General features: G+C 36.9%; 1 protein-coding gene across 1 annotated transcript in view; it reads left to right on the plus strand.

Annotated features, from left to right (window-relative positions):
• Positions 1 to 13,175, plus strand: part of plcd3a (phospholipase C, delta 3a) — a 34,343-nt gene extending 21,168 nt beyond the window's left edge. The window contains exons 4-15 of the mRNA XM_027161074.2: positions 1,821 to 1,950; positions 2,173 to 2,398; positions 2,849 to 3,050; positions 3,493 to 3,637; positions 3,732 to 3,884; positions 4,773 to 4,916; positions 5,725 to 5,881; positions 5,978 to 6,094; positions 6,172 to 6,350; positions 7,516 to 7,651; positions 8,679 to 8,828; positions 11,772 to 13,175. Of these exons, the coding sequence (XP_027016875.2) occupies positions 1,821 to 1,950; positions 2,173 to 2,398; positions 2,849 to 3,050; positions 3,493 to 3,637; positions 3,732 to 3,884; positions 4,773 to 4,916; positions 5,725 to 5,881; positions 5,978 to 6,094; positions 6,172 to 6,350; positions 7,516 to 7,651; positions 8,679 to 8,828; positions 11,772 to 11,902 (1,870 nt within the window). The 3' untranslated portion in view covers positions 11,903 to 13,175. The remainder of the gene's footprint in view (positions 1 to 1,820; positions 1,951 to 2,172; positions 2,399 to 2,848; positions 3,051 to 3,492; positions 3,638 to 3,731; positions 3,885 to 4,772; positions 4,917 to 5,724; positions 5,882 to 5,977; positions 6,095 to 6,171; positions 6,351 to 7,515; positions 7,652 to 8,678; positions 8,829 to 11,771) is intronic.
• Positions 13,176 to 13,497: the final 322 nt, after the last annotated feature.

Genomic DNA, 13,497 nt, shown 5'->3' on the forward strand with positions numbered 1-13,497 from the left:
TACTTTTTTAGCTGCTCGCACCAGTGGACAGAGAGGAAAAATGGGGAATCATTGTCCTTATTGAGTTTTTTCTTGTGCAAATGACTAGTGCTGCAATCAGGCAGATGGGTTTTTGGAATTGACTTTAATGCCGTAGCAAGGCAAAAGTCCAGGCCCTGACGTTTCCACTGTCACACACACACACACACACACACACACACACACACACACACACACACACACACACACACACACACACACACACACGTGGACTTGTTTGTGTTTAAATGAGACACATACAGTATAGTGTGTGTAAGCTGCTTGCCACGTGTACAGTGAAATGCATTAGCGTCTGCTGAAGCTGTTGTTTTTTTGTAACAGCTGACATGACAGGACCTTAACTTAAATCTAGTCCACTTGTGCACATCAAACAAACACATTTCTAGAGCCACAATAATTACATAATTTCAACAAATACGCTTTACAACGTTGTCGTGCTGTTGAAATTTCCAGCCAACGTTACTCGAGTGTTCAGTTACCTGAACATTTGACAGGTTCTACCACATGCTGTAATGTTACAAAACTAACATCCGTGCAATGTTGTAAAAACATTGTGTGTGTTTATTTATGGTTCGTTTTAAACATTGATGTAATGTTAGTTAATGACATAGAAACATATGCATTAAAATGTCTATTCATGAGCATGTATTTATAAAGATGTTCACCTCATGGTCATAGAACTTTCAGGAAACATTTTGCTACAGTTCATTTCAGACTTGTTTATATTTTCTCAGGCCTAGAATCTTCCTCCAGCTGAAACATCAGCTCACTTTGTCCTGCAGTATACATGGATTACTGCATACGGAGCTTTCTTAATAAAATTGGACAGGAATTCTTCTGAAGTTTGAATTCCTGTCACTCACAGGAAGCTGAGAAAAAGTACAAAACAGTTCTTTAAGACACCATGAAAGAATAGTAAAGAAAGGAAGAAAATAAAGAAATCAAATCCTCCTATCTTGTGTCCTGGCCCTATTTTAATTAGCAAATATACATTTACATTTACATTTGGAAGATGTCCTTATCCAGAGCAACTCACTGGTTCGCTAGGTTACAGACATGGGATACTATCAACCTTAAACTCTGTACAGGGTTAAGCATTAGTTCAAGTGTTTCAGGAAGAGGAAGGACTTCACCTGTCATTTGAAGATAACCAGTGACTCAGCTGTTTGGGGACACACACACACAAACACACACATATAAGTTCATTCCACCACCTTGATGCCAGAACAGAAAAGAGTCTTGATCTATATCTAGGTGCAGTCCAAGTACTGATAAGAGCTTTGAGGTAAGAGGGAGCTGGTTCATTTTTTGGATTTGTTGGCAAGCATCAGTGTTTTGAATCAACCGTGCAGCTACCGGAAGCCAGTGGAGGGAGCGAAGCAGTGGGGTGGTATGTGAGAACTTAAGCCAGAGGTAGACTTGAAAGCAGCAAGTTACATTAGATAAATATTACAAACAAACATTCCTGTAAAGTTATACAACAAACCACCGAGTCCAGCAGAACCTGAAGGCTTGTGAAATATAAAAGAAACAGCTGCCAGTTATGAAAGAACCATTCATTGTTAATGCAGCTCTTATGCTATTATTATTATTAGGGGAGGTCGTGGCCTAATGATGAGAGCGTCTGACTCTTAACCCTAAGGTTGTGGGTTCGAGTCTCTTGTCCTTAATATCTGGGTAAATTTGAGACTGTCTATATTTAGAAATACATGCACACAATAAATGTTTCATCAGATTTAACAGTTGCTATACCACACTGAAATATCCTTAACTTTTGACACTTGGATTCAAAGCTATCTGAGACGAGCCGATCTGAACCAGGATGGAAAGATGAGCTATGATGAGGTCCAGCACCTGCTTCAGATGATCAATATAGACCTGAATGAGCAATATGCACGCACACTCTTCAAGGTTTGTCTCTTCCTATATACTGTATATAAATGTTGTGTATTTTAGACTCCAAAACTTGACTTCTGTTCATGTATGTACGTGTTTGTTCCAACTTGCTATACCACAATTCTTGATTCTGATTGGTCAGAAGATTTTGGTTCATTTTTATTTCTGAAAACAACTGTGCTATATTCATGCCTGCTTAGTCTGCTTAGTCTCTCTCTTGTTCTGGGTGTTGTGTAGAAGTGTGACCGCTCCCATGATAACCGCTTGGACCCTGCAGAGATTGAGGAGTTTTGTCGGGAGCTCATGCGACGACCTGAGCTGGACTCTGTGTTTCGACATTACTCCAGTAACGGCTGTGTGCTCTCTACGCTGGAGCTGCGGGACTTCCTGGGTGATCAGGGCGAGGGTGCCACGTTGGGCCATGCACAAAAACTCATCAAAACCTATGAATTCAACGACTGGGGTAATTTAAAATGAATTTAAATTAAAAATCAACACGTTATTGATGGAGCATCTATGACGTGTCACACAGTAAACATCTTGCCCTCTGATTTAACAAAAATCCTCCAGCATATTTTGTAATTACATGAATTAAAGATTCACTGGTCCAACACTACTACTATTACTACTACTACTACTACTACTACTACTACTAATAATAATAATAATAATAATAATTGTGCTATAATTCCTCCTAACAGAGTTTTAGGCTAAGAATTCTGTGAACTACTGAACCAGTGCTGATGTATTTATTGATATTTTAGTATGTCCCTCTGGTTAAATGTTAACACTGTACACACACACTTGAGGAATTTGATTAGGATATTCCATTAAAAAGGTTTCCGATAAGTGGCTACGGAATCTGTGTGCTGTGGGTGTGTTGTTGATGATAATTGTCTCATGTGTTTTTCAGCCCAGAAGAACCTGTTCATGACTCAGAACGGCTTCACCATGTACATGCTGTCGAATGAAAATGACTTGTTCAATCCTGATCACACTGGTGTGTACCAGGACATGACGCGGCCGCTGGCCCACTACTACATCTCCTCCTCTCACAATACCTACCTTAGTAAAGACCAGGTTACAGGAGAGAGCAGCACAGAGCCTTATATCAGGTATACACACACACACAAACACGAACACCAACACACACAACAACTACGTCACTAAAGACCATGTGACTGGAGAAAGCAGCACAGAGCCTTACATCAGGTACACTCACACATACACACACACACACACACACACGTAAAAACAATGCACACCTCAGTAAAGGTCAGGTGAATGAAAAGCGCAGACACACACCTTAAAATGAGCAACAGAGAGCTTTATATACAGTAAACACACACACCACGCTAAAGGCCAGGTGAATGCCAGGAGCAGCAACAAGCTTTTTATCAAGTATACACACACACATACTCTCTCTCAAACACCACTATCGTAGTCTCATATCCAAAAAATAAACACAATGACATTTTTATCAGTATACCTCAAAAAGTTCAGTGCTGTATATAAACGTGTGTGTGTGTGTGTGTGTGTGCGTGTGTGCACTCTCAGGGCTTTGAATCAGGGCTGCCGTTGTGTTGAATTGGACTGCTGGGACGGTGATAAAGGCGAGCCTATGATCTTCCATGGACACACACTCACTTCTAAAGTAGCTTTTAAGGAGGTCATTGAAACTATTGCTCAATATGCCTTCAAGGTGAGAGCAGCATTTACAGTTTCAACAGGCTGCGGCTGTCAAAACAGAATGAATATACATGCTTATTTCTCTCTCTCTCTCTGTATGTGTTTAGGTGTCTCCATATCCTCTGATCTTGTCTCTAGAGAATCATTGCTCTGTGGAGCAGCAGGCCGTCATGGCTCAGCACCTGCGCTCTATCCTGGGTTCAGCGCTACTCTCCAAACCCCTCAGCGAACAGACACTCAATCAGCTGCCGTCACCAGAGGTTACGAACTCTCCTTCTTTCTCACTCTCTCTATTTCAATTGACTTATCATAGAATATTGCAGAGAGGGTTATGGACTTTGCTAAAGGGCCCAACAGTGGCAGCATTGGGGCTTGAACCACATATCCTTGGATCAACAACCCAGAACCTCAATCACTTAAGCCATGACTGCCCCAGTATTTATAATAACAGTGTCAAATTATAACGTGCTAGTGTCAGACAAAATTATAATAAATGAGGGTTGTGTCAGGGCAACTCTTTCTTTGTCTCTTATTTTGCCTGTCTCTCTCTCTCTCTCTCTCTCTCTCTCTCTCTCTCTCTCTCTCTCTCTCTCTCTCTCTCTCTATAGAAACGATATAATACATAGAGATAGAAACCTATTATACATAGAGTATCGCAGTTACCTTTCTACCTGTGATTTTGCCTTGCACTACTGATGTCACTAAATTAATCAACACTTTCCGACCAATCAGATTTGAGAATTCAGATTTGGTGTGGTTGTAATACAGAATATAATTTTGATTATTTGTAATATAGAATTTATAATTGCATGAATATTCCACACTTCTGCTCCAAGTCAACAACCGCAGGTACAAAACCCCAGGAGCCAGAAAAAAATAACCTGAACTATTATAGACGATTAATCTCAAGTCTAAACATCCTTTAATTCTTTAATTTTTTAATTCTTTAATTAGTCTTTCATTCTCTTTCCCTTTATGGAAACTGATATTGCAATGGACATCATACAGCATTAAGCCATTTTTAAAAACCCTTTTATCAGGTGGCATTTCACTTCATCAGAACCATTTGAGAAAGATGATGAAATTTCTGTCAATTTTAAAATAATTGTCACTCTGTTGTCCCTTAAATGTCCTTTATGTGTTTTCAGGAGCTGAAAGGCCGAATCCTGGTGAAGACCAAGAAACTGACTGGTCAGTTGGAAAAGTTAGGCAGCTCGGCCAGCTTCTCCTCGAGCTCAGATGAGGAGATCAGGGGCAACAACAAAAGTCCCAGCAAGAAGCAGTCTGGGAAGGTGAGTGTTGTTCTGGTCTAGTCCAAATGCAATTTAGTCTGAAAGCTACAGCTCAGTGTTCCTACTGTATGTCTATATGCTGCTGTATTGGAAAAAATGAAATTGTGGCAACTGGAAATATCTTGTAGTATTTCAATCTATTTAGTATTTCCTATATAATTACAATAGAACAAATATATGATCGTTAAATATATGTCTGGGCATTTTTCTCATTTTAAGCTTAAATCATTTTGTTCTATTAGCAGCTACTTTCGAACCAAGATCTCCATCAAAGTCCCAGTCTCCTGCGTACTGTAGATCAGACCCACATGCAGGATGAAGTAAAAGCACTGCTTTATTAACAGAACGAAGACTAACCAAACTTACATCAAACAAATATAAGAACGAAAACAAAACATGACAATAACAAAAGCCGGCGTCCTACGGCATCCGATCTTACGGCTCGAACACAACAATTACTGACAATAGAGATAACACGACAGGCATATATAGAACAGTACTTCAAGGTAAACAAGAAACAGGCGAGAAGGTGGGAAAATAGAACAATAGGAAAGGGCGAGGCACAACCCACATGGGAACAATAATAGCAAAGCAGGCCATGATGAAATGCCTGCCAGCACCCCCTCTGGTGGTTTGGTAAGGAACTGTCTCAGTAGGATCTAACAGTTACTTTTAAAATGTCCTGATTTTGTCTTGTCATTTGGTATCAAAAGTAAGAGCTTGTGCTTCGACATTCACCTTATGTCTCAGTGAAGAAAGAGATGAATAAAGGTACAGTATGTGTGTATGTGTTTTCTCTCTTTTTTAGCCAGTTAGCTCTTCTAAGGTCAGTCCAGAGCTGTCTGAGCTGGTGGTGTACTGCTGCAGTGTGCCGTTTCCCGGATTTGATGCGGCCAGTCAGAGACCCCCAAATGAGATGTATTCTTTCTCTGAGAATGATGCACTCAAACACATCAAAGAATCAGGTGAGACATGTTGTGTTCTTACAGATGTCTGTGAGGAAAAAAGGGTGTGTTTATTTAATGTGTGTGTGTGTGTGTGTGTGTGTGCACTTTCTACAGGAAACCTTTATGTGAGACACAACAGTAGACAACTGAGCCGGATTTACCCATCAGGCCAGAGGCTGCAGTCCTCTAACTACAACCCACAGGACATGTGGAATGTAGGAAGTCAGATGGGTAAGACACTAGAGATCAAGCAATCTAGAAGAAGCATAGGATCATTTGTATGATGATAATTTTTCACCCTTTTCCAGTGGCTCTAAACTTCCAGACACCAGGGGAGCAGATGGATCTGAACCGGGGTCGTTTCCTGCCTAACGGGCAATGTGGATACGTGCTGAAACCTGACTTCCTGTGTCAGCCAAATTCCAACTTCAACCCAGAGAAGACCGGAGGAGGCCCAGGACACATACCCACTCAACTCACCATACGGGTCAGCAATATTTACAGCATGTAATACAGCATGTATACAGGATGAGTCATGATATTAACACTGAGGCTTGTCAAAAGGGTTAAAGAGACACAGCCTAGGATTCAATTAAAAGTTTTTTAAAATTACTGTAATTTACTGTATTTCTGCAATGATAATGTGTTTCGCACAATGCAGATCTTTTTAAATGCAAATGCTAATAAATCTGCAAACTACTCAAGGTCAAGTTTAAGGTCAAAAACAGACAGATGATCAGGCTGGATATTGTAACAAAAAATGGAATGCTAAAAACAGGCAATTTACTCAGTTACAAAAAGAGTATAGAGTAGAGTATAATACTCAAAAGGCAAAGTCAGATTAAGCACAGCTGAGGGTTACTTGTGAAGTAGTCTCATCATCAGATGTCATGTGAAGTAGTCTCAGCATCAGATGTCATGCCTACGAACCATTGCCTGAATGCCTGATGCATATGGCAAACAAAACAGGAATCCATGTGATTGGTTTGATTCTACAGAATATCAAGGAGACATGTGTGTCACTTTTTTAACGGTCTCCTGTAGACAAAGCTGTCTTGATGCTCTTTTCTCATTGAAGAAGGAAGCTGTCGTATTTACTGTACAGCTGTGATATTGAGCACTTATGAGGATCAGCTAAATGCTGGATGTGAAGATCATGATATAGACTCATTCATTTGCACAAACTTTTTTAAGGAACGATCTATGGTTGCACATTGGTCTGATTTTGTAGGACTTTACATTTTCACACTCCTAAACTCCTAAACACAACGCTATCAAAACTAATCTTAATTGGTTGGTTTAAATGTCAGTGAGATGCCCTCTTGGCTGATCCTTGGCTAATAAAAGCTTCTGTTGTTGGTCTGAGGTCTGGCTCTGTGAGAATATTATAAAAATGAGTCTGTGTAATTGACAACAGATGTGTGTGGAGCTGTGGTGTGTAGTCCATTGCATCCATGTTCGTAGCTCGCAGACTTTTCTGGAAAGTTCAGAGACAAAGTTGACCTAACAATGTTATCATATCATCCACAACACTAGTCATACTATCTACTTTATATTCGGTGCCTTGTGTATTGTTGAGACATTTATTAAAATGCTTAATCTTGTTCCTAACACTGATCCATGAGGTTGATATCATCTCATGTCATTTTCAGGTGATTTCTGCCCAGCAGTTACCCAAGATCAACACAGAGAAGCCCAACTCCATCGTGGACCCTCAAGTTTGTGTGGAGATCCATGGAGTGTCTATTGATAAGGCACGTGCCAAAACTCACCGCATCAGCAACAATGGTACGGCCCTCCTTTACCTCGAATGGTCCATATGCTGTTTGGCTTATAAGGGTTGGGTCAGCAATTTTGAAGGCAAGACACTGTAATAGACAACAGACATCTTCAGCAGATTCAGTGAAATATCTTCTCAGAATAAAACTGTCCAGTTTCTAGGTGGTACCATCTGAGAGGGAAAAAACAAACAAACGATGTGAAGTTTAGGACAAGAAGGAGACACAGCAGTCCAAGAGCATGTGTTTTGTTGATGAGATGTAGCTTTAACTTTACAGTTTCTACACCAGCTTATCTGCCTTTTTTAAGAAGCCATCATCAGTAGTAATAATTTTCAACCATGAAGGCCTTTTTTCTTCTTATTTTTTGGTTACAATTGCAAAAATCACAAACGACCATTATATCGGTTGACTGTGTTCAGAAAAACATAAATAATGGAAAAATATATGGAAAAATTTGTCAACTGAAAGTTAAATGTAATAGAAATGTGCACTAAATAAAAAAAAACATTCATTTTGGCAATAAATATATTGGCAATAAAAAAATAATGAGAGAAGTATTATGTAATTAATTGTATTAAATACATAATACAATTAAATACATAATACTTCTCTGATTATGTATTTAATTGTATTACAGTATGTTCAATAAGATCTATAGTGTGGAAATCTGTTGTTTTGTTTCTGCAAATGCCGAACAATTTCTATGCAACACAGAAATTCACCTCTTCATGTTTATTAACTACAGTATGTTGTATAGTGAAGCTGGCATTTTCACATGGCTATGCATCTGTTACTCATGTCACTCAGTGCTTGTGTTATGTTGGCTGTTTGTCAGTGATGTGGCAGTGACACGAAAGCCTCAGGGCTTTCGTATCGTATTCCAGACATCTTCTCTGCCACGTTTGAATGTCCATCAAACCTTAATAGTGAATTTATTAAACAAGAACTGATTTCTTATGCTATCAGATATCGTCTATGCCCCTTAATGACTCTAAGGGTTAACGCACAACTCCATGTGTATGTTGTTACTGCAGGTTTTAATCCACGCTGGGATTGCACAGTGAGCTTCCAGCTGCAGGTCCCAGATCTAGCGTTGGTGCGCTTTGTGGTGGAGGATCATGATCACACGAGCAAGAACGACTTTGTTGGGCAGTTCACTTTACCATTCAACTGTCTACGCACAGGTGTGTGCATGTGTTTTTTTCTTTTATGTGTAATATTGTTAAGCTTTAGCCACATATATGTGTAAGTTTGTTAGGTGAAACTAATTATTCGGGGGGGGGGGGGGGGGCAGGTCTGGGGCTTATTTCTGGGCTGGAAAAATGTAAAAAGTATAAAATGTGAATTGAAGAAACTATGCCTATCCAAAGCAAGCCAATTTTATATGAAATACATTCTTTCTTTAAATTTAGTTGTATATTAGGGTAGGCTTAGGTATGATGTTGTGTTACATGTAGTAACAGTAGAATATGAGGTTATGTTACATGTAGTATCAGTAGAATATGATGTTGTGTTACATGTAGTAACAGTAGAATATGATGTTGTGTTACATGTAGTAACAGTAGAATATGAGGTTATGTTACATGTAGTAACAGTAGAATATGATGTTATGCTACATGTAGTATCAGTAGAATATGATGTTATGTTACATGTAGCAACAGTAGAATATGATGTAACAGTAGAATATGATGTTATGATGTTATGTTACATGTAGTAACAGTAGAATATGATGTTATGTTACATGTAGTAACAGTAGAATATGATGTTATGTTACATGTAGTAACAGTAGAATATGAGGTTATGTTACATGTAGTAACAGTAGAATATGATGTTATGTTACATGTAGTAACAGTAGAATATGATGTTATGCTACATGTAGTATCAGTAGAATATGATGTTGTGTTACATGTAGTAACAGTAGAATATACTGTTGTGTTACATGTAGTAACAGTAGAATATGATGTTATGTTACATGTAGTAACAGTAGAATATGATGTTGTGTTACATGTAGTAACAGTAGAATATGATGTTATGTTACATGTAGTAACAGTAGAATATGATGTTGTGTTACATGTAGTAACAGTAGAATATGAGGTTATGTTACATGTAGTAACAGTAGAATATGAGGTTATGTTACATGTAGTAACAGTAGAATATGATGTTATGCTACATGTAGTAACAGTAGAATATACTGTTGTGTTACATGTAGTAACAGTAGAATATGATGTTATGTTACATGTAGTAACAGTAGAATATGATGTTGTGTTACATGTAGTAACAGTAGAATATGATGTTGTGTTACATGTAGTAACAGTAGAATATGATGTTGTGTTACATGTAGTAACAGTAGAATATACTGTTGTGTTACATGTAGTAACAGTAGAATATGATGTTATGTTACATGTAGTAACAGTAGAATATGATGTTGTGTTACATGTAGTAACAGTGGAATATGAGGTTATGTTACATGTAGTAACAGTAGAATATGATGTTGTGTTACATGTAGTAACAGTAGAATATACTGTTGTGTTACATGTAGTAACAGTAGAATATACTGTTGTGTTACATGTAGTAACAGTAGAATATGATGTTGTGTTACATGTAGTATCAGTAGAATATGATGTTGTGTTACATGTAGTATCAGTAGAATATGATGTTGTGTTACATGTAGCAACAGTAGAATATGATGTAACAGTAGAATATGATGTTATGATGTTATGTTACATGTAGTAACAGTAGAATATGATGTTATGTTACATGTAGTATCAGTAGAATATGATGTTGTGTTACATGTAGTAAGTAACAGTAGAATATGAGGTTATGTTACATGTAGTAACAGTAGAATATGATGTTGTGTTACATGTAGTAACAGTAGAATATGATGTAACAGTAGAATATGATGTTATGATGTTGTGTTACATGTAGTAACAGTAGAATATGATGTTGTGTTACATGTAGTAACACTAGAATATGATGTTATGTTACATGTAGTAACAGTAGAATATGATGTTGTGTTACATGTAGTAACAGTAGAATATGATGTTGTGTTACATGTAGTAACAGTAGAATATGATGTTGTGTTACATGTAGTAACAGTAGAATATGATGTTGTGTTACATGTAGTAACAGTAGAATATACTGTTGTGTTACATGTAGTAACAGTAGAATATACTGTTGTGTTACATGTAGTAACAGTAGAATATGATGTTGTGTTACATGTAGTAACAGTAGAATATGATGTTGTGTTACATGTAGTAACAGTAGAATATGATGTTGTGTTACATGTAGTAACAGTAGAATATACTGTTGTGTTACATGTAGTAACAGTAGAATATACTGTTGTGTTACATGTAGTAACAGTAGAATATGATGTTGTGTTACATGTAGTAACAGTAGAATATGATGTTATGTTACATGTAGTAACAGTAGAATATGATGTTGTGTTACATGTAGTAACAGTAGAATATGATGTTATGTTACATGTAGTAACAGTAGAATATGATGTTGTGTTACATGTAGTAACAGTAGAATATGATGTTGTGTTACATGTAGTAACAGTAGAATATACTGTTGTGTTACATGTAGTAACAGTAGAATATGATGTTATGTTACATGTAGTAACAGTAGAATATGATGTTGTGTTACATGTAGTAACAGTAGAATATGATGTTGTGTTACATGTAGTAACAGTAGAATATGATGTTATGTTACATGTAGTAACAGTAGAATATGATGTTGTGTTACATGTAGTAACACTAAAATATGATGTGCTGTTGTCTTACATGTAGTAACACTAAAAGTGCAGTATGAAGAATATCAGTGGAGTATCAGAGTCGTTATGGACTTCTAAGGGATCTGTAGCGTGTACAAACTTGTGTTTAGGAGTCTGATGGTGTGAAAAAGAACCTCTTCCTAAATGATGTTTATAACTGCTGTAACATGACCCTAAACCAAACCCAAACCCTGCTATACTATAAGTAATAACAGGAACTAAGTTCTCAGACATTCCAGAGTGTATATTTCTTTAATAAATAAAAAAACATCAGAATGTCCTAAAAAAAAAGGCATTATTCAGAATTACTGTAAATAACTTATTACATGTTGTCTTTTGTGTCTTTCTTCATCAGGTTACCGTCACGTTCACTTGTTGAAAGCAGATGGCTCGAGCCTCTCTCCAGCAACGCTTTTCATCCACGTAAAGGTTACACGTCGAGGAGTCCCCATTAAAATTGTGTCAGACCACATGAGGAAAGTCTGAAACTTTCCAGGCCCCGAGTTGTAGTGAGCCCAGATTCTCAAGACAAGCCAAGGTGGATTAAGAGTAGCAGGAGCTGCCTGGCTCCTGAATCTCCCTTTCAAAGAACCACTTTGATGGCACACATGAGCTGTGTAGCATCCAGACACATCATCCCGCAGACTCCGTACTTTGAGTGTTGTTTGGTACAGACACAGCATCTAAGTAGCCAGGGTTTTCTGACAGGCTTTTAGACTAGATATGCTAGCTGTGATTGACATATATTACTATGAAGTCTTGTTGTTTTCTGTTTTCCTAGACAAAAGTTTCTGTGTAAGTTTTCATGAAGATAAACGCAATGATAATGTCTGACATTTTTACATAATATTTTTAGCTCAAAGAGTGTTTTTTTATTCTTGTAATTTAACATCTAATTTTATTTACATTCAAATAATCTTTAAGTGCCTTATGTCAGATAATGTACTGTTTAAAGGATGTTTATTAGTGTTACTATACATGCCATTCGGTAGTAATATGTGATGTATAGAATAAGTGGATGTAAGGATTCTTGAGCCAAATGTTGTCAGGCTAAAGACTGAGCTAGAATGTGGAAAAAAATGTTATGGGAAGTTCAAAGGCAGTTAAACAAGAAATGACCAAATCTTTTATGCAAGGATTTGATTATATGAAGTAAATAGCACTTTAACACACACAACAACATTAAATATAGAAAATTATTTGGAGACACATATCCTTTGTGTTGCCTTTAGGGAGAAAGGGACAGAACTAAGCTCATTTCTGGTCCAGAGAAATTTAACTAGTTGGCTGAAATATTTATGGCAAGATTGCAAAACAGTTATATTTATAAATTGTATTTAAAATGACTTACACGTAGGTGTAGAAACTTTGCTATGAACTTTTTTTTACGTTATTTTACATGCTAAGGAAAAAAATGCTCCGATCAAACAATTCCACAAGAGCAAATTTGAATTACTGATTTTTGGTTTTTTCAATAATCATACATTTTAAATGAAGACTACATTTTCCATGACTGCACTAGTGGGATTTAACGTATTGACTGATTTACCATCACTGTAAATTCACCTATAAATCCTGCCACCAAAAGTATGCAAAATTGAAATGAAGTTATGATTGCATGTATGATGGTTATTTTTAATAGAATTAGGAATTATTGCTTTTCTCATCCCAGATGGCTTTAACTTAACAGAGAACAAATCAGAAGTGATGTTAAATATGGACTACTGCAATTAATGTAATTAAATGTACTAAAACACAATGTGCTATGTTTCCACAGCTGTAAAATTTTTATTTCTACCAACTTTGTGTAACAGATGTTGGGTAAAGCCTATACATTTTATGTGTATATTGAATTACATATACAATGTAAATACTGTATATGTACCTAGATGCTTGACATTGACTTTTTTTTAAATAACATTTTTAAATGGCATTTTGATTAAATAATAGCCGATCTGGACAAACACTAGGTACTAATATAAGGGTTTATATATTTATATCATGCATTAATCACATGCTGGTCAGACTTGTAATATTTTGAAATAATTGTAGTTGAAGATGCATGTTTACATTTTATAAAC

This window comes from Tachysurus fulvidraco, chromosome 15 (assembly GCF_022655615.1).
Source record: "Tachysurus fulvidraco isolate hzauxx_2018 chromosome 15, HZAU_PFXX_2.0, whole genome shotgun sequence".
Taxonomy (NCBI): domain Eukaryota; kingdom Metazoa; phylum Chordata; class Actinopteri; order Siluriformes; family Bagridae; genus Tachysurus; species Tachysurus fulvidraco.